At 34.0% G+C, this 20,751-nt stretch overlaps 2 protein-coding genes across 2 annotated transcripts; both read right to left on the reverse strand.

Moving 5' to 3' along the window:
- Positions 1-259: 259 nt before the first annotated feature.
- LOC131843653 (FAD synthase-like) lies at positions 260-8,276 on the reverse strand. The gene is made up of 5 exons (XM_059192334.1): positions 8,097-8,276; positions 3,393-3,477; positions 2,219-2,575; positions 1,284-1,405; positions 260-987 (listed from the first exon to the last, which is right to left on the reverse strand). Exons 2-5 carry the CDS (start codon positions 3,462-3,464, stop codon positions 777-779), a joined length of 762 nt encoding a protein of 253 aa, XP_059048317.1. The 5' UTR covers positions 3,465-3,477; positions 8,097-8,276; the 3' UTR covers positions 260-776.
- Positions 6,579-8,105, reverse strand: LOC131843652 (tRNA (guanine(37)-N1)-methyltransferase). The gene has a single exon (XM_059192333.1). The coding sequence runs from the start codon at positions 8,047-8,049 to the stop codon at positions 6,721-6,723; it is 1,329 nt and encodes a 442-aa protein (XP_059048316.1). The 5' UTR covers positions 8,050-8,105; the 3' UTR covers positions 6,579-6,720.
- Positions 8,277-20,751: the final 12,475 nt, after the last annotated feature.

The raw sequence follows: 20,751 nt of genomic DNA on the forward strand, positions 1-20,751 counted from the left end.
AATATCATTTTTGTATAGAAAGAATTAGTCTTTCTATACAAAAATGTAAATAAGTTAAATAAATAAGTGGATTCTGTTTTTTCTAATTACTCTTTCTATTTTTTAATAAATTTTAAATTTTCTTAAAAGATTAATTCAATAAAACAAAGTGTCAGGAATTACAGCTTAAATAAAAATGTCAGTCGGTGCCACCAAATAAAAAACAGCAGAATAATCAAATAAGCATAAAGTATTAGAAACAAGAGAGCATCGTGGCCCTTCGACTTACAATCCATAAGGTGTTGCGTTCACCATGATGTTGAAATTTTTCAATATTTCTGACTACCTCATCTAAGGTAAAATCCGTAACGGTAAATGGTTAAAAAATTGGACTTATATGCACTTTAATAATATCTAACTGTTCGAGTTGTACCGAATGATATAATGATTCTGATAGCTAAATCTGATAAATATTAATTATAGATACTTGATTATAACTGTACTTTGAAACTTAAAATATAACCGATTAATGACAAAATTTTGTGATCAAGATGATCAATTATAAAATGCGATATGATTTAAAAAAAAAATGAAATGTAAAATAAAATGTTTGTGTTGCGAAATAATGTACGATGCTAGTTCATACAATAACAGTCCACAGTTCTTCGACTCTAGTCTTCCGTAGACACCTACTGCTCACTATATGTCCCATTTAAACACAAAATAATTTAAATGCAGCGATTACAGCAAGTGTATCTAGTGTAATAAATTCGATATAAAATTTTAAATTACTTTAGCTAATGTACATCGCCGTTGCTATGTGTGTTGTCGTTATTGCTTGCATCGTGTCCATTGCTGACTGATGTTGGTGGCGCACCTCGGCCGGCTCGTTCTAGCGTGGCATCAGACAACCTCCAAGCTGGCAGGTACGAGAGACAGCCGCAATGGTCTTTGTACGCGAGCGCTGGATTAGGCCAAGTGTTTTTCGTGCTGCCTATTGACGTATACCTAGTAACATAAAAAGTTCTTGAATAAAAAGCATTGTCGTAATTAATACAGAGTTGATCCAGTAGAGCTTGTGGTATGGGTACTAGACAACTGATATAAAACTTTTTTGTAAATACTTAATATATATACTTAGGAAACGCCGGGACCACTACAAACAATCATTTTCATGAATACAAAATATTTGTACTGTGCCAGGAATCGAACCGGCGAATATCGGAAGTAAGGCGGTATCTAAACCACTACACCATTGATGCTGTCATTATATTCAGGTTTACAATATTAGGATTATATCTTACCCTTTATCGTATAAACTGCAGTAAGGCACTTTTTGGTTTATCAAATAACTCCATATGTGTTGGTAGGACCAGTTGAGAAGCGGTGATACCCGTAATATTGATGGCCAGTTGTGATCGGTATGCTGAATAAAAAAAATAACATATAGTAGTATGACAATACAAAAAAGAATTATAAAGTCTTATATCGCCATGAAAAAACTAACTTCAGACGTATTAATAAGGATGATTTAAAAACTGTGTGGGATACGAGTAGAGTTATATTTTAAATAAAAAATATGATAAAAATTGGACCACAGATAAAAAAGTACTGAGGTAAAATATACTCGAATTGTGAATATCCTAAATTTTTTATGTAGATTGAAAATAGTATAGTTTTCTAAGCCCAATTGACACTCAGCCGGAGTGGGCAGGGAGTGAGCATGGCATACTTCCCATGCCATTGGCGCTGAAACTCGCTTTCCCGGCGCTCCCTCGATTGACGGTTTTTCATGCGCGAGTCAAAGGACTGGCAGCGTGTGTTTACATTCAGCCCTGTCGCTCAGTTGTCGCCCGGCAATATTTCCGACAGCGCGAGTGGCAGGGGAAGCGGTTGAATGTAAACGTAGCATTATACATCCATCTATCCCATCAAATATAAATCGATACTTTTGGCTTCTTTGAGCGATCTATGTTCGCCTAATTCTAGTTTGCTCCTTATCTACCAAAACAGGAGGGAGAAGGGGATTGTTAGCAATGTAGACTAATGATTCCATAGCTAGCAATATACCATATCAGGTTGAACCCTTCAATAATCGTAATAAATTCCTGGTGAATTTACCATGATGGGCTAACTAACCTGACTTTGCTTATCTTATCGTCTTCCGCTGGTGCCGTCAACGTATACCGTTAACGCGGGCGGGTGCATCATTCCATTATCATCCATGACAAAAAATTACCTGCATAAATTTCAAATCTTGACTAAAAGGATCCGTTCGCCTTGTTCCCATAAGACACGCTTTCAGACTGTCATCCTCGTCCAGTATCCTCTGCAGTGACGTCCGCATCTCACCGTTCACTACATTCAATCTAACACTATAATGTTCTTCTATTAATTTAACGAATTCTTCTATTTCATTGAACGGATCGTTCGTCCGTATGTAGACTACTTTTAAGTCCTTCCCTATGTCTTCACATTTGTAAATATTTCTTAGTAACTTGATTGTTATGTCTAACAGTACTGTGCAGTCTTTACCACCGTTGAATGATAGGAACACTTCGTTTAACTTGTATTGCTTGAAACATTGTTTAATTATCTGTAAAAAAAATAATTAGTTTATTAATTTAATGACATTAATTTAATACCCTACATTTCTGATTAATATGCATTATAATACTTATGTATAATCGCATTTAAAATAAGGAGTTTCTTGTCAATTCTTCGCTGCTCAAAGTACTCCTACATTTAGAACGGATGGTAGATTTAATAATAATAATTACATCCCTGGACAAATCACATAGCGCAATCAAGTCACAAGCTAACCAACAGCTTGTGTTATAGACACAAGACATCTGATATATATACTTAAATACATACATGATATTATCCATATCATGTATGTATTTAAGTATATATATCAGTTAACACTTAGAAAACACTTAAACCAATATAAACCAATGTAATCATATTCATGAATACAAATGTTAGTACCGCGCGAGGAATTGATCACGCGACCATAGGAAGTAAAAGTTATTAAAAACACAACGACACTATTAAAAAACACGAAAGTTAAATTTTAACATAGTATTAAAATTGAACTTTTGTATATATGAGAGGTAAATATAAATATTGCAGGAAAAATGGGAGTTGTTACTAAAGGTAAATGGTGACCCCATTGCCAGCAATGCCAGATCAACCCCCATAAGGCAACCGCACAAATTCGCATCCACACGTCGTGGTTAAATTGCCACGGTATTCCTTGACCAGATTTAATTTTCATTCTATGATGAAGTGGATGCATCCATAAAAATAAAAAATAAACACGAAAACTGAAAATCATGAATTCTCGTTATAAAATTCGCGATAATTTATTCTAAATAATACAAGTATTATACAAATAAATAGTGGCATACCGTTTCTGTCTCTTCTAAAACGTCCGCGAAATCTGCCAGCTCCGAACTGACATCTGTTTGCTGCTGAGGCATTTTGAAGACAGCCCTAGAACGGAATTGAACGCTTTATTAAAACTACTGCATTGTTGGTAGGTAAATTCGGTATGTTATCAGTAAGTGTTGTAAGTAAATATGTTATTTATGTCTTTTACATACAAGTTGTGGTGGGACGACGCTTACATCTTCAGCAATGGTAACGCATGATAAGGTAGCTATGGAGAATTTTGAGAGTGGGTCGAGGGCAAGACAGTTTTGCTACAGTCGAAAGCCGTAATAACGGGCTACTCGAATCAATACTACAATGAACTATTACCTAAAAATATACGGTGCTTTTTTTCTGCCTCAGAAGTCATCTATGTGGATTCCTCAGGCTCACCTATTTCAGCTGCCAAACAGCTTGCTTTGTAACCTGTTTCGGTTTTAGCGTGCAGATTAGGAGATCAATTACAGTAAAAGAGACGGATGCGTCTAGGTAGCGTTCTCTAAAACAGGGTCAACACAATAGATCTACATAGGTCGTAGTGATACAGGTCTAAACACCTCAATAAAAATAAAGCACAACTTCTTAGATCTATAGAATGGCACCGTTTACCATGAGGAGAGTCGTCTGTTGGTTTGCTATACCAATTACATAAAACAGCCACTAGCAGATCGTAACAATTTTATTAGGATAAAATTAGAATTTTTTATCTTCTTATATATAAAATCGTCGTGTCACAATGTTAGTTACCATACTCCGAAACGGCTTCACCGATTTTTATGAAATTTTATATGCATATTCAGGTCTGAGAATGGGCTATTATCATTTTTTATACCTTTAAGTGATAAGGGTTGTCCATCCCTAATGTTTTTGTTTTAATTTTTGGACAAAATTTTTTATATTTTTTAATGTGCCATTAAAAATACCTACAACCCTAAATTTTCACCCTTCTAACACCAATCCCTTTATTTTTAATAGCGATTCTAATTTATATGGTAAAACAACGTTTGTGTGGTCAGCTAGTGCAAAAAATATAAAAGCACAACAGACTGTCTCTATTTACCATCAGGAAGGTAGACTGTTTGTTTTCCACACCAGTTACATAAAAAAGCAGCTAGCAGGTCACATTCAACTCTATTAGAATAAAAGCAGATATAAATAGAATAAATTATAATACACATTAATTTAGTGTGACCTCGTCGAATAACTTTGGGTATTACGTCGTTGTCTGTTATTATGTACCTACAGTAATTGGTATTTAAATTATACCACTCATTATGGAAAATAGCTGCTTTTCATAAGCATTTTCAAATTCTATGTATAAAATCCCCCCAAAACTATTGGGGGGATTTTATACTTAGTATTTAAGAATAGACCCCAAATCTAACAATGTACCACGTGAAGACCACCTCCACATGGTTCCCTTGGAAAACATGATTAGTTCTTGGTCTTCGCCAAGTGTTAGTTAAGTTACTTAACGTGACATAATAATGATTTTATCATCCTTCATTGGTGCCCACCAGCATATACCGTTAGCGCAGGCGGATGCACCATTCCATTATCATCCGTAAAAACAACTGGTTCTTTGTACATATTTTGTGTGTTACTGACATACTAGGCAAATATCTGTACATGTATTCAATAGCTATTTAAAATTACTGAACTGGAACGAACAGAGGATATTAAAATAGTTGCTAGCAGCATTAAATACGTACTTGTTTGATATGTTAATAAATTAACGGTATCCTAACTAATAATATAAATTCAATAGTGAGTTTGTTACGATTTCACAACTTATCGGCGTAGTCAATCATTATGAAATTTGACATATAAATATAACATCGCAAACCTAATATAAAACTGCATTACGTAAATATTTCAAATTTCGAATTTAGGATTTTAAGCTAAAACTTGAGTGAATTTTTCAAAATGAATTTATTTTGGTTAATTCAGATTATTATTAGAAAATATTACGGTGCGTCGCGGCTTACTGGTTTACTACATAATTTTTAATGAAAAGTTGTGAATACAAATCTCGACGACATTGTGGCAGTAGATCATATTCCTGCCAAGTTGGATTCAAATACACCACGGACCTTTCATGAGGTTGACTTGGACAGTTAATAGTATGACTATCTCATAATAAAAATATTTGAAAAATTTATATGATTGTTGTTGCGTTCTACTTAACTAGCTGACCGTCGCCACTTCGTCTGCATCACACTTTAATATCAATTTACATATCTTTTTAAATTATAGCCTATATGTTATTCTGACGTATGAGATATGTTACTATAGTTTCATCAAAATCCGTTTAGTAGTCTGCGTGTAGAGTAACAAACATTCATACTTACAAACTTTCGCATGTATAATATTAGTAAGATATCATCATCATGTACCTACTTGTAATTTTACTTTCCGTCTGGAGCGCGGTACGACGCTTACACCTTCAGCACCAATCTTGCATAAAAAACGAATTTGTTCGAATGTTACACTTCTTTAGGGACAGCAGTCTGTTTGTTATTTAAATAGAAAACTGATTAACAAGTCCACGACATTAGTAAAAGCTAATTCACTATATGAATGGTTTTATCTCTAAACATTTGTGATGACCTTGGGAATCGCATGTATGAAATCGCAGTTACAGCTATCAACCCAATACAATACACGGAAGTACTGATAGCAATGGTATCAAATCACGTAATATTCAGCACTGATTAAATGAATACGCATTTCTAGTAGAATGTAGGTATTAATACCTTTATATAAATAATAATATTAATTCAGTTGATAAAAATATTATCTGTTTGTGATGCAATACTCGGGTTCTTATTAAATTGAGAGCAATGTTTGTAATATAATCATTAAGTTAGAGTAACAAAAAAACTTTGTACCATTCTTCTTCTTTTAAAATTGATTTATATATGTACAATTAATTTTAAAATATTATTTGATAATAACATAAATAGATTGATATTGGGACATAACTGATATGTAAGTTCAATTTAAATACAGACACACAGGCCTACAAATAGGTAAAATATCACTATTATTCTTTTCACATGTGCAAAAAAAATCTATTATTTACTGAACATAAAAATATATTCACAAAATATTTTAACATTATTACATAATGTACTATTCATGCTTACATATACATATATTTGTATCACTATAATCAATTATATTTAGTGCCAATAACTGATAACAATAAAAATATAGCTATACATATAAACATACATCAACAGCATTTATTTTCACACATGGTTTTAATGTATTATATTTTACACTTGTTATTAGAACTTTGTATCAATCATTAACACACAATTTTTTATTAGGAGGTTCATATATATTTGTATCAAATAACACTTCTTTTGTAAGTTTAATTGTCACTCGCATCATTTCTTTCTTCGGTGATACATTTCTCACATCAAACACATCCATGATATATTTTGACATATCACATCCTATGCTATCATTTATCATAGTTCTTGCAATACTATCAGGATCATCACCTACAGCAAAGCAATACACATACACTATTATCTCACAATCAAACTTATCCAAATGTTGTTTATCATCAATTAAACCTTTAAAATATTTCAAAAATTGTACAGCCATAGCAGGTAAGTTCATAGTCACATGAATTTTCAATCCCTTCTGTTTATTTTGATTACAGTATTCTATTAAATAATCTTTAAAGATATTATAAATAAAATCCTTCCCATCCAGATTGTATGATTTAAACAGTGATAGAATTATTTTATTTTTCTTTGCGTTATGGTTCAACCATTTAAAAGAATCCGGGTTCAAATCGTTAGCATAAACTGTGCATTTCCTCTTCGCTGCCGGTATAGAAAAGGGGCCTACTCCACAGAAAACATCAAACAATACATCTCCTGGTTTTAACAGGGCCAAAATCCTTTCATGTTCTCTACAAAGCCGTGGATTCCAATATACTTTAGAGAAATCAAATTCGAATATGCAGTTGTTCTCCTTAACTGTTACGAGGTAATCTTCATCACCAGCTATCACTTCCATGCTAAAGTTACGGTAAGTATTGTCAATTATGTTACTCTTGTTCACTACAGTGCGGCATGTCTTTATTTTGTCAACTAAGACTTGGCCAATCAGTTGCCGGTACTCTATGAGGTGTTCACGTAAATTTAGATGTATGATGTGTCCAATTTGTGAGAAGCTACTCACAATTTCTTCATTCTCGGGCAACACAGCTTTGAATATAGCATCAAAACGCCAGTTCTCGTACGTCAGTTGTACTACTTTCGTACTGTAGTTGTTTTCATCAATGCCGTTAGAAAAAAGCGCGTCTCTTACGCTTTCTGATATGTCACCCCATTGTGTGATAGTTTCTGGGTTCAAATAAATACACTTCTTGAATTTCTCGTCCTCAAAATCTTGAACAGGCTTGAAGTTGTCCAGTTTTAGAAAGTATTGCTTGCAATGTTGTCTTATTTTAGAAAGATTCTCCACTGACACTTTTATAAGTGGTATTTCAATGTTACGCAAGAATTTCATGCGATCTAAAACTTTCATTCCACGCACCCCGACTGGTATTAAAGAAAAATTCTTCAATGTGCTCATTTTACGAAAAAAGACGCGAAATCCAAGCACATTCATAAGACATAGGAGAAAATTGAGAAAGTACTACACATGGGTATACTAACCTATTTGTGCAGCGTTGCCAATTACTTCATACGAAACTTCTGGAAACTATGTTTATTATTTACTTATTTACGAATTTTGAACTGTCTGTTTCAGATTTTTTAAAGAAGTTTCACATTATTTACAATAACTTTGCAAATAAGACTGGAAACTGATGTGATGGAAGTCTTCAATTTTGACTTCATTTAGTGACATCATTCACTCATTCAATTTCATTCGCAAAATTTGACAGAACAGAACAGTATTGCTATCCTCCGTTCTAATAGAATTTATAGATATTTATCATTTAAATAAGCACTTACTAAACCGAAATAAGTTATCCAAATCTTGAGGGTTTTGACTATATATTATATATCTAGATAGCTAGCTGCTTAATTCCAAATTAAATTGAAAATTACAACTTGTTATATAAATCTTTATTTAGTACTCTCTGTAAAGTCAATTAAATAAAATATAACACAGTGCCATCTAAAGCTAAGCAGAGCTTGTATTATTTTTATTGTTGTATTGATTGACAACTGATACCAAAGCTTATGTACATAAATACATGCATAATAGAAAAAATTCAGATCAATCATATTCATGAATACAAATGTTTGCACCGTGCGAGGAATCTAACCCTCGACCATTGGAACTAAAGTGGCGTGCTAAACCGCTAGACCATCGAGGTCACCAGTATGTTGTATCGTTGCAACAAAGTTGACGTTTAAACAAAGAGATATTCATGGAATTGTTCAGTTGTCCCTCAAACCTAGTTTCTTGATGGCAAAGTTTTTTAATTTAAATACGTGGCTGCGGGCGGAGCTGTATAACGGTACATTGTAGTTGCATTCGGGAGGTTGTGGTCGTGTTGTCTTAGTAGGAAACGCTTTATTATTACACTGGTGTCAACGTTTTGTCGCGGTTTTGTCCGCGTGAACTCATATAATTTTCTATAGGTACAAAAATAGTATAATTAAAAGTAAAATGGAACGGTAATAATAAAAAAGTAATACTGTCTTACTCATAGATAGCGTTTTTAGTGTTTACATTTTTATTTCAGATCCAAAGAGTTTGTGTGTGAAATATTACCATTACCAATCATATTAATTAGTCAAAGGCTTTTTCCGGCTCAAATTGCTATCAAATCACAATTAAATGTATATATTGAAGATAAATAATAGTCAGCTCAATGTAACATAGAAAATCATAACGGGAGGACATTACTGTTTTTTTTTGTACATGTTTGTTAGTGTGCTACTCCTCAGCATATATATATATATATATATACTCGGAACCGCTTTCACTAAGCTTTATAAAACGACTTTCTTAACGACCTTAGAAATTTCGGACTTGGTCACCTTGACCTGTTCCTGGATTGCGGGCCATATTAAGGATAACTCAAAATTACGGCTCAGATGTTGATCAAGTTCATATGCGATCACACAAGAAGCATCGGTTTTTAAATAAAACAGAATCGTCAACCTCTGTTCATTCAGGAAAAGTTCCTAACACCAAGTAGCTTTACAAAAATACAGTTGTATTGAGTTACGTATATACCCAAAGAAGGAAGTGTTCATTGAAATCATTCACATAAAATATACAGAGTAACTCAGAACTGTTTTTTTTTATGTCGGTTGTAGTGAAAGAGATTTCTTGATTCTTGATGATTTCAAGAAACACCACTACCTAACTAACGATTTTGTGGGGGATAGGGATTATTAGTAATATGGACTGATGACCCCATTGCTTGCAGTGTACCAAGTTAGGTTGACCTCGATGCAGTTTGTCTGAAAACCACATGATAAATTGCTGATGAATTTGTCACGATGGGCTCACTGACCTGACCTCATGTTCCTCTTATGAAGAATAAGAGGAACAAACTGGTGCCCCGCCAGCGTATCTTTTTGTTTTCGGACCTATTGTAATACTTTCTTACTTTCTAACTTATTGCTATTTCATTTTAATTTACATTTTGCCTCTTTTCTCTTTACATTTCCTTATCCTCGATTCCTATTTTTATTCTATTTGCTATTCTTACTTTACACTTGTTCTATTTTAACCGACTGTATAGTCACTATACATCATAAAATATGCTTACTTGCTATCGGTTTTGCTACTTTTTCTATTATTTTTCTGGTGTACTCTATAAATTTTTCCCTACTTTTCCGATTTCTTACTATTTTGTCGTAATTTTTCTCTACTATTTCTAATCCTATTTCTATTTCTGTTTCCATTCTTTCCATTCCAAAGCGAGGGCACTGTAAGATTATGTGCTGTATAGTTTGTGGTGTTAACTGATTACAGGGACACGATGGCTCCGCCCGGCACCGAAAACGATGTATGCCGCGAATCCGCCATGTTCCATGAAAAGCTGTGCAGTGTAACTGGTTTTTTTCGATTTTGCCGATAGTTCTGTACGCATCGGCCACGTTCGGGAAAAACAATTTTGTGACGGATGCTGTATCGCCAGACCGGTACCTACTGTCCCACTCATCAATCGTTCGCTCTCTAATCAGGCGCTTGGTGTGTGTGATGGGGCACCAGTCGTAATCCAACTTCTTCTTCGACCCCACCGCAGCCTCCTTGGCAAGATGGTCTGCCCTTTCGTTCCCAATTGGTGTTGTTAGAGTTGTTTAAATTTTTAATTTAAACTTGTATTGCTACAGTGACCAGTTACGACACTTTGGATGAATTTTGTTGGGGATTAATATTGACTGTATATCGCGAAAAAGCGAGTTAATTTCATGTTTCACGTTGATTTTATCAGCCGCTGAGCTGTAACGATGAATGAGAATTTCAAACATAAATATTGAGTCAACATAAACAAACATACATTCGGCATTGGAATAAATTAAATTAATCTACAAATTGTCGCCTATAATTGGCACAAACAGAATAAATATAGGTACTTATATAAAATGTACAAAATATTGGGCCAGTTTTATTTCGCACAGGACTTTAAAATTCACACCAAAGAGTTAAATTATTGTTCTTTTTGAAATCTTGTTGTCTTTATGTCATCATACCTAAAGTCACTAACACTTCTATGTTAAAACAATAATTTAATATATTCGATGAATACAAATTTGTTTGTTACTGGCCTATTTCAGTACTTTGCTCGCGCAATAATTGTACTACAAAAGACAACAGCTCGCGAATGTAGAGAATTTATTATTTGAAATTTATTAAATAAAATACTAATAAGGTTTTATACATTTAGCCTTTGGTTGCAGTATCCAACAATAGTCATTTAACTTTAACATTTAACTTTAACTAAAAAACAATAGTTAGAGATCGCTCAGAATTCTTTATTTGATATTTATTAAATAAAATACTAATAAGGTTTTATACATTTAGCCTTTGGTTGCAGTATCCAACAATAGTCATTTAACTTTAACTAAAAAACAATAGTTAGAGATCGCTCAGAATTCTTTATTTGATATTTATTAAATACAATACTAAAAAGTTTTTATAACTTTATATTATACCTAATTTGATTAGAGTTTCCTACAATAGTAAGTTAAGTTTACATCATAAAACTCGTAATTTATTAACTAAAATACTAAAATGGTTTTAAAGTCCTTTAGAATTTTATAGTATAGTCATTAATTTTACGTATATTTTTGTATATATTTAAAAACAATGTTCACACATAAGTTCACAATATTTACTGTCAGTCGCATGTTTCCATATTAAACACTTAGATGTATGTGATATTTGTATGAACATCAATTTCCTATAACATATACTTACACATTTAAAAGATAAGTAAACACATTTCGAGTAGAAATGTTACATTACAGACAAGTCAATACACTGTTATTGATGGCTCGGCTTGCTTTATTTAAACAGGGAAGAAGTTCTATCGATGTAACAATAGGTTTGGGAGAAATAAAGACTTTTTAAAGGCAAACTGTCGCCTCATCTGATAGTAAGTGTAAGTAGCCTATATTCATGAGCAGTATTACAGATATCACCGTAATACCGGTCATTTAGACATTGTTGACTAATTTCTCAGCCATATCTACAGATATCTAATGTGGCGACCTAGGATGGCAAGCAGAAGCGTAGGCAGATTAGCTGCTAGATGGTCAGACGGCATCAAATAGATGGCAGGACCTACCTGCACAAGATGCGCCATAGACCGAAGAAAGTGGAAAATTATACAGGTGGCATACGTCCAGCAGTGGACTAATATATGCTAAAAAAGAAGAAGATCTTAAGAAAACATATCTTACAAAGAAGATCGTGGCAGAAACAGTTAAACGTGAGTTACCTACGTAGATGACTTAATACAAAATTTACCGATATTTTAAATTCATACAGAAAAAAACCAACGATTGACAAAATGCCTACTGAACTTATATAGGCTAAATGCCTCAAAATAATGATATGGACAATAACGGGCCACTGTCCTTTAAACAAACATCTGTACACAATAGGTACTACAGACAGTACCCTTTGTCGGGATTGCTTTGAAGTCGAAGAAACGGCCGCTCACGTAATCCTGGAGTGCGTAGCAGTGGCCACACAACGAACACAAATCCTCGAATTATAAGGTCGCTCTGTGAAGCATGTGAAGACTCCACTACTTTAGTAGTCTCGGCTCTATGTATACGTACAACGGCACAGATGAGAGGCTGATTGCGGAAAACAGAGTCCAATTTACATTTTATTTATTTATTTCAGGCTAGTAGGCACATATTATGAATACCTCATAGACTAACATACATATGAATGAATATTATAAAACTAAGATATAGAAATGTTGAAATTCAGTCTGTGTGGTCTCGGCACTGACGACGGCAATCTGCCACGGTAGCGCCGATACACCACACCCTTCGGCCTCCTTCATAAAGGTGACCAGCATATTGGTGGGGACCCGGGCGACAAAAGCATTGAAACTCGCGTTTACATTCATACAGAAATCTTTGTTAAAAGAGATGTAATATTGGAGTTATCGTCCGTTAAATAACCATCTTTCACCGCTCAGCACTTGGTACAGCCGTGGATCTGTTAACGGATGCATAATGGTGTTTTTATGATTCCACCCGCCATCAACCGCGCCTAAGGCTCTATTGTTTTTCGCTGGGTGATTTATTTGCTCGCTACAGATGTATGAGGTGTTTAACGTCTGGAAGGGGGTATATTTTACGTTGGTGTTACGTTCTCTACCGACTTCAAAAGATAGGGGGTTTTCAGGTGAACTGTATGTTTTTGTTCTTGTGTAACTTCATCAATTGTGGTGGTACACAATTATTACTAGAATATTAACATATTTTGTTCATGTTATTAACTAAACACTATTAATTAATTAATTTAATTCGAGCAATTTTATAGTCCATATAGTATATACATTCAGGACAGAAGTTAATGTACTTGGTTTTTTCTGCCAACCCCATAAGAGATCTGGCGTGAAGATAGATACAGTATTGTACTATTAAACGTATTAGATACGGTTCGCCTTTTTGATTTGCTTGTAAAAAGTTTATTGCCCAAATATTTCGGGGGAACTCTTAATAAAACATCATAAAACAGAGGAAACGGCTCGTAAAAAGTTTATAAATCTCAGTTATAGTAACCAACATTATTGTCATATTGTTATCGTTTTTATTTTAACGGTGCCGCGTGTGATTTTAATGTATACCTACATAACATTATATACACATTACTATACTTATACTATAGAGTATTAGCTACGTTCTAATATTATATACATTTAGTATTAACTACAGATTATTCGTTCCGATTCAAACAAAATTCTCAAAATAAGTAATTCTGAACAATATTTATTTAAAAGAGCAACACGCAAGTTACTTGTTAGCATTTTTTGTAATGAGTCTGCGTTCCGAATGAGTGGTAGAATAAAAAAATATTTAAGTGCTTATATTATGTTTATTTGAATAGATATTATTTCTATTTCTAATATTTTCAGCTTTTAGTATTCAAATAAATGTATACAACAAATAAAATAAAAGTTTTATATATAAAAACTAATACTTATATTTCACTAAACAAAAGAAAAATGATTGCAATAAATGCAGTAGAGATAAAATTAGTTGTAATTGTTTGGTGTATTGACGATAGAAAGAGAGATTCATGAAATAATTATTACAGCATGATCACATATTTAGTAGCGGTTTTATACTGTTATTAATAAATTAAAATTAGTTGACAGGTAGAAATGAACATCATCATCATTTCCTTGCCATCCCACCATCCCATTATTAATTGGGGTGGACGTAATACGTCCTCTTCTTCTACTGATCCTTATCAGCCGTCATATCTGAGCTTAAAGGTACATAGTATAAAATGATGTCGATTCTGCTGTCTGTTCGCTTAGATCTTTCAACTACGCACCCAAATTTAATGTAGTTTTTAGTAATAGATAGAGTGATACAAGAGGAAGCCACGGCGGGTAGCCAGTAATTTATAAAATTATTTTTCTGGCAATTTATAAATAGAGTTTATGCGATTTCCACGTTTGAAAAAATATACCGCCATTGCAAATTTATACAGTAAATACCAATTGTTACTTACGGAGAGAGATAATTAACACGACACCGAATAACCGCCGCGAGGCAACATAGCCATAGAAAAGCTTAAACGATCATTTTTGCTCATAAACATTACGTTGTATTTAGAAGCGGTCTCTGTGAAAACTCATCCCGCATTTGTACACGAACTGGCTTCAGTAAATGTTTACTTGGCCCGATATTGCACACCACATGACGCTTTTTGCTCTCATCGTCTGCCACCGACCAGGGTTGCCAATATCAAAACACTAAGCCTCGTAAATGTAAATGTACTTTATTCTTCGAATTTAGCATCTCATCTGGGCTGTTGTGTGTGTAGAGCCGAGACTATTAACTAAAGTAGTGAACCAAGCTCCTCCCAAAACTTAGGATCATACGAAGAAATAATAAAAATCTGATTAATTATCCTAGATATTACTCTAACCTCGTACTTCTAGTATTATGACCGATTTTCAGAAGTAGGAATTTCGTATAATCAATCTTGTACAAGGTAGAAAATATTCACGCAGTATCTCGTAATAATAACCTCGTACTCCGTAGTATAATGACCGATTTTCGCAAGTAGAAATCTCGTACAGACTTGTATAAGGTAAAAAATTGCCACGTGCTAACTCGTAATAATCGTATTTGGCACTCTAACTTCGTACTCCATAATACTGTGATTCGTACAAACCTGTACGACGCGACGTACAAAATTTCCACGTACTATCTCGTATTGTTGTAAATAGAAGGTTTGTCCGAGCATCCTTGTACGGTTGGCATCCCTGCTACCGACGACTGTTTGAAATCAGCCCTGTTTACAAAGATAACTTTCATCTTCAATCGACGAGTTACATTAGTCGTTTCGGTGTTTATCCCCCAGGGGAGGTAAGAGAAAATTGTTAGTAATGGGAACTATTGGGCATGTTGAAGGCCCGGTCGTTGGATTTACCATGAACTAACTGACCTGACGTCATTCACATTCGTACATTTTTAATTGGTAACCAGCAGCTTACTCTACTAGGACAGGCGATCTCGCCTGTTCATTCCATCATAAATCCATAAAAAATAATCTTGGCAATGGTTTTTCATCGAGATTATTTTTTACACATTTACGACAATTTATGGCTCGCATCTTTATGTTGGAAAATAATTAACGAGAACTCGCTTTCGCTGTCTATGTATAATTATTATATCACAAGACAATCCACAGCGCCATCTAGGCCCAAGCTAAGCAGAGCTTGTCCTATGAGTATTAGACAACTGATGTAAATACATAGATATATTTTTAAATATATACAGAATATACATAGAAAACATCTAGACCGATACAAATAATCATACTCACGAATATAAATATTTATACCGTTCGAGGAATCAAATCCGAGACCATTGGAAGTCCGTCACATATACATATACCTATAGACAAATCATACATGTATACTGATTATGTATTATAGTATGTATAGAGTTTATTTTAATTATATTGAATTATAGATACAATAGGATATAGACTATTTTGTACCCCAATCAATTATCTTATGCGTTTTATCCATGTATACATTATACAATATTATGTTATCTGTTATTATACATATATGTATATTTTATACATGTTAAAATAATTAATCAATGTTGTCAATAGTTGGCATTCTCCATCACTTGCACTAACTGCATGTTTGCCATTCCAACGATAGAGTATGTTTGCGAAATAATCACGTAAATCGAAGGCTGATCCAATTCGGTTAGTTTGATCAGGTTTGCTGAATAATAAAATAAATGGAAGCCAACGGCAATAAAAAGGTAGCGAATTGGAGACGTTCCGAATACAGAATCTTCGTTGAGAATTCATTATCTCTGTCGAGTAACATAAAATACATGTACGTCACTAGCGAAATTAAATTAACGTGAACCAGTCACTTATATATATATGAAAATAATGGTTTCTATTTCATTAAATGTTTTAAATTGATATTACGTGGACTAATAATTCATGTGCAACATTGTCTCTTATTTTGAGACTTTAATTATTAATAATAAATAATACTGATATAAATATAAAATTTTTATATAGCGGGTATCCAGTGCATTCTTGGCATAGAATAGTGCAGAATTAAATACGTTTTCACTTACATTTCCTGATATAACATATACGCGACCTACGCGATCGATTGTAAGTGAGGACAATAAGTTGATAATGGAATGAACAGTATGAATGCATGCGAAGAAACAAACAAACATTGACTTTTATATAAAATAAATTTAATATTAAGCCATAAAACTACCATTATCTTTACAAAAGCCTAAACGAGAGAAAAAACCGCACTTGGCATATAAAGACCGAAAAAAAGATTTTAATGAAAATTGCATGAAAGATACGGCTGCCATTGTTAAATTTCGGTGTATATATTAATTTATGTAAATATTTTTTTCTTTCTGTAAGAGGAGGAAGAATAAAGAGCTTTTTTTATTTAATTAATAAATTGTTTTAAATAATATTCGTTTCTTCAAATTGTATACACGTAATTTTAAAGTAAATGCACGTATTATATAAATAAGTGAAAAGATATCAATAAGATATTAATTAATTTATGATTTACAAGAGTGTTGTTCCGTTATCCTCAGAAGAGTCTTCAATGTAACAGTGGTCTATTCTTGACTAGCTGATCTACCGGACAAATCAAAGGTAAAATTGTTAAAGGCGGACCTTCATGACTTGGGGACCGGGGTATCTGTACATACCAATGTCAGATAGCGAAATGTTACGGCACCCATATTACAAATATCCTGGAATAAAGGACCCGGGGATTCTGACAGCGCTGCTAGAGCCAGGTATTCGGAGAATCTACATAAAAAATCAGGTTAAATGTTTTCGCGCGAGCCCTTTCTGTGACGCGAGAAAATATTCCGCTAGAATACTTTAGTACCTAACAGCTATGATTTTAACGTTTGTGTTTGATTACTAGATACCTAATACTTTCTGAAATAGGAGATATATTTTTTGTGGGATCTAAGGATGATATGTTTCAAATCATATTTCTAATATACTGCACCATTGAGTTGTGAGTACCACAATCCTCTAGCGGCGGTTATTATGTCATCGGACTATCAGGCTGGTGGTCTGCCCATCTTTTTGCCTCACAGGGTCTCCACTGTAGGACTCATGCTCTCACAGGTAGGTACCACAGACTTCCTATCGTCATGAGACGTATTGTTGTACGTCTATTCATGACAACTCCTGTAAAGTAATTTATTTGTAATAGACCTGTCAATAATTCCTTTTCGGCCGGAATAGTTGATTGACGTTGCAATTGTTAGCATAACACTAAACGTCAGGAAGCGTTCACAAGCGAGCAGGAACAAAATGGGAGGGAAAATGTATTACCACAGTACTGTGGTAATAGAAAAACGGTAACCTTGATTGAATACGAACTAAATAACTAATTCGACATAGTAATTCAAATTCAAAATAAAATAAAATAAAGTGTCGATAATTTTGTCGCTTGTGGACGTCAAGTATTTGTATTTAATGAATGTAATTAATATTTATTTCCGTACCGTTCAGTTCAGTGTATAGATTCAATTGAGAAGAACTGGAAAGAAGTTCAACTGATTTTTTTAAGCGAGTTTGTTTATATTTTATGCTTACCTATATATGTTTAATATATAATTAAAATCACGTACATGAACAACAATTGCCGTGCACATTTGTCAGTCCCCTCCGATCGATCCCTTGTCCAATTCAAACGGGGATCGAAATGACGACGGCCTGGACGAGGTTCGATCCCCTAGTGGTGCCCTCAGACTAAAGTCGTACCCGTCAGGCGGGAGTTGGCTTTAGCGGTGCCATAAGTCCTTCCGCGGGTTTGGACTGACATCTGCACTCATTCCCTGTCCGGTAAAGCTGTAAAGGCCAGCTGCGACCAACAGCATTAAAGAAGTCCGAAAAAAAAAACGTTACCAATTATAAATGTTCATAAATTATATTACAATGTCAACTTTAATAGTTATATATTAAATAACAAAACCGCTCCCATGTCTGTGTGTATGTTTGGGATAATCTCAAAAACTACTGAGCGGATTTACATGTGGTTGTCATCAATCAACAGAGTGATTTATGAGGAAAGATTTACGTGTATAATTCGTTAAGGTTTTGTGTAAATTAATTGAAATACACCTGCAAAGACGTGGGTCGGAAGTTCTATATAAATTAATTAAGTGTGATTATACGGGATAGTCACACTATTTATACATGCCAGTCAAATATCCCATTAAATGATGCTAATGTAAAACGAAATTATAGGATAAGAGCCATGACATCGTAGTCCACTGGAATGACAGCGCATGAGTGTATCACGTGTGTCACAAGAGAGAGGAGTGGTGTAGCGGCGCTACCGTGGCAGATTGCCGTCGTCAGTGCCGAGACCACAGGGACAACTTTATATTAGTATTATAATATTAATTCATATGTATGTTAGTCTATAAGGTATTTATATTGAATAAATGTCGATTTAAATAATTACAGATTATCAAGGAGGTATACGAGAAATAATCAACACAGAAAACGCTATGCACTTATTCTGTGTGCAATAAAATAATAGTCAGCACTATAGCAATAAAATGAATTTTTAATATAATCTTTAACAAACTCTTCAATTTTATACAATTTTTTTTACAAAGAAAGTGTTTTATACAACTTTAAATCTTTTTTTTAATAGATTTAGATTATCCTCTCTTACAGTCAGAATACTCGTGGGATTTTCGACTCTTATATAGACACAGATTTAATAGATAATACCTAATGGCATCCCAGCAGGTGAATAGTTTGATAGTATGTCAGTGAGTTCCAGAGCTAGTCCATTCTGTTTGGAAGTTACCTACATTCTATGGTGGAATATTATTAATGAAGTTGTTCTACGAATATGTACTCGATCCCGGGGCCGGTATGAAAAATAAAATATGCATCATATCACTAAGTAATATTATGTTATCTGTGATATTACGTAGCTTGAGACAAGCTAAGCTGATCTTGGGTACTAGATAATTGGGTACTAGATACTCAATTATTTTTTTAATACATACATAATAGACATAGACATAACAATACCCCTTCATTGTTAGTAATGTAACTATTGCATTGATGACAATGTACCATATTACATTGACCTTCTTCCTCTGGAAACCAACGCGATTCTTGGTGAAGTCGCAATGGGCTAATCTGACCTTATGCTCATTTTCTCATCCTCCACTGGTGCCCCGCCAGAGTAAATGGGGTAGCTCAGACGGGTGCACCATTCCATTATCATACACAAAAATATACATAGAAAACATTCAGACCAATATAAACAATCATACTCAGGATTACAAAGTTTGCACTGACCGAGAAATCGCGATTCCGTTATCATCGGAAGTGTTCAGAAACGAAAGACCCCGAGGCCGCCAAATTAAAATATGTTATTGGCTTGATTAGTTTAGTTTTTTCTACCTTCACATCGGAACAGAACTTGCAAAGCAAGCTGCTTGGAGGTAGATATAGTTCAAACTGGGGTACCTATAACAGAAATAATTTAATATAATAATAACTTGGTAGAAAATCTCCCCATTAATATGTTTCATAAAGATATGAAGAAATTCTACTCATCTGCGATGTTCCTTCTAGAGTGCACTAAGCTGCGCCCCGTTTGATGAAAATTGTACATAAGGAGTATGATCAGGATTGCCAACCTTAAAACACTTAGCCTCGCAAAAAGAAGTAAATTTTTTTTAATAATTACTCTCGTATTAGTCTAAGTTGGCTTTCTAACCTCGTATTTGTATAGTATTTTGGCCGATTTTATAATTCAAGATCTCATACCAGCTTGATTACCAGCAAGATCTCATTCTGGTAGAATGACTCTTACTGAAACCCAAAAATATTAAGAACAAAATCAAAAATAATTTATAGCAGTAGGACATTTTAGCCGCTTATGAAAGTCAAGTTTTTGTATTATTATTTTGTCCCTACCGTATAGTATTTGTAAGAGGATGCTTATAGGGTTGGTATCCTTGTGCGAGACTTGCATAACATATTACCAAAATTCTTAAGCACTCCACTACATTGACGGATTACACGGCACGCAGCGAATGATTGGTTCCAGCATGGTACATTGAGTCGACTGAA

The sequence above is a fragment of the Achroia grisella genome, unplaced genomic scaffold (genome assembly GCF_030625045.1).
Source record: "Achroia grisella isolate CSIRO2021 unplaced genomic scaffold, CSIRO_AGI_Agris_v1 utg327, whole genome shotgun sequence".
NCBI classification, from domain to species: domain Eukaryota; kingdom Metazoa; phylum Arthropoda; class Insecta; order Lepidoptera; family Pyralidae; genus Achroia; species Achroia grisella.

What these genes read in the sequence shown, in the direction of transcription:
- LOC131843653 (XM_059192334.1), bottom strand. Translation starts at nt 3,464, where the DNA reads ATGCCTCAGCAGCAAACAGATGTCAGTTCGGAGCTGGCAGATTTCGCG. An exon ending in AAGATTTGAAATTTATGCAG is followed by an intron (nt 1,406 to 2,218) that starts GTAATTTTTTGT and finishes TTTTTTATTCAG; the next exon opens with CATACCGATCACAACTGGCC. An exon ending in TGCAGTTTATACGATAAAGG is followed by an intron (nt 988 to 1,283) that starts GTAAGATATAAT and finishes TTATGTTACTAG; the next exon opens with GTATACGTCAATAGGCAGCA.
- LOC131843652 (XM_059192333.1), bottom strand. Translation starts at nt 8,049, where the DNA reads ATGAATGTGCTTGGATTTCGCGTCTTTTTTCGTAAAATGAGCACATTG.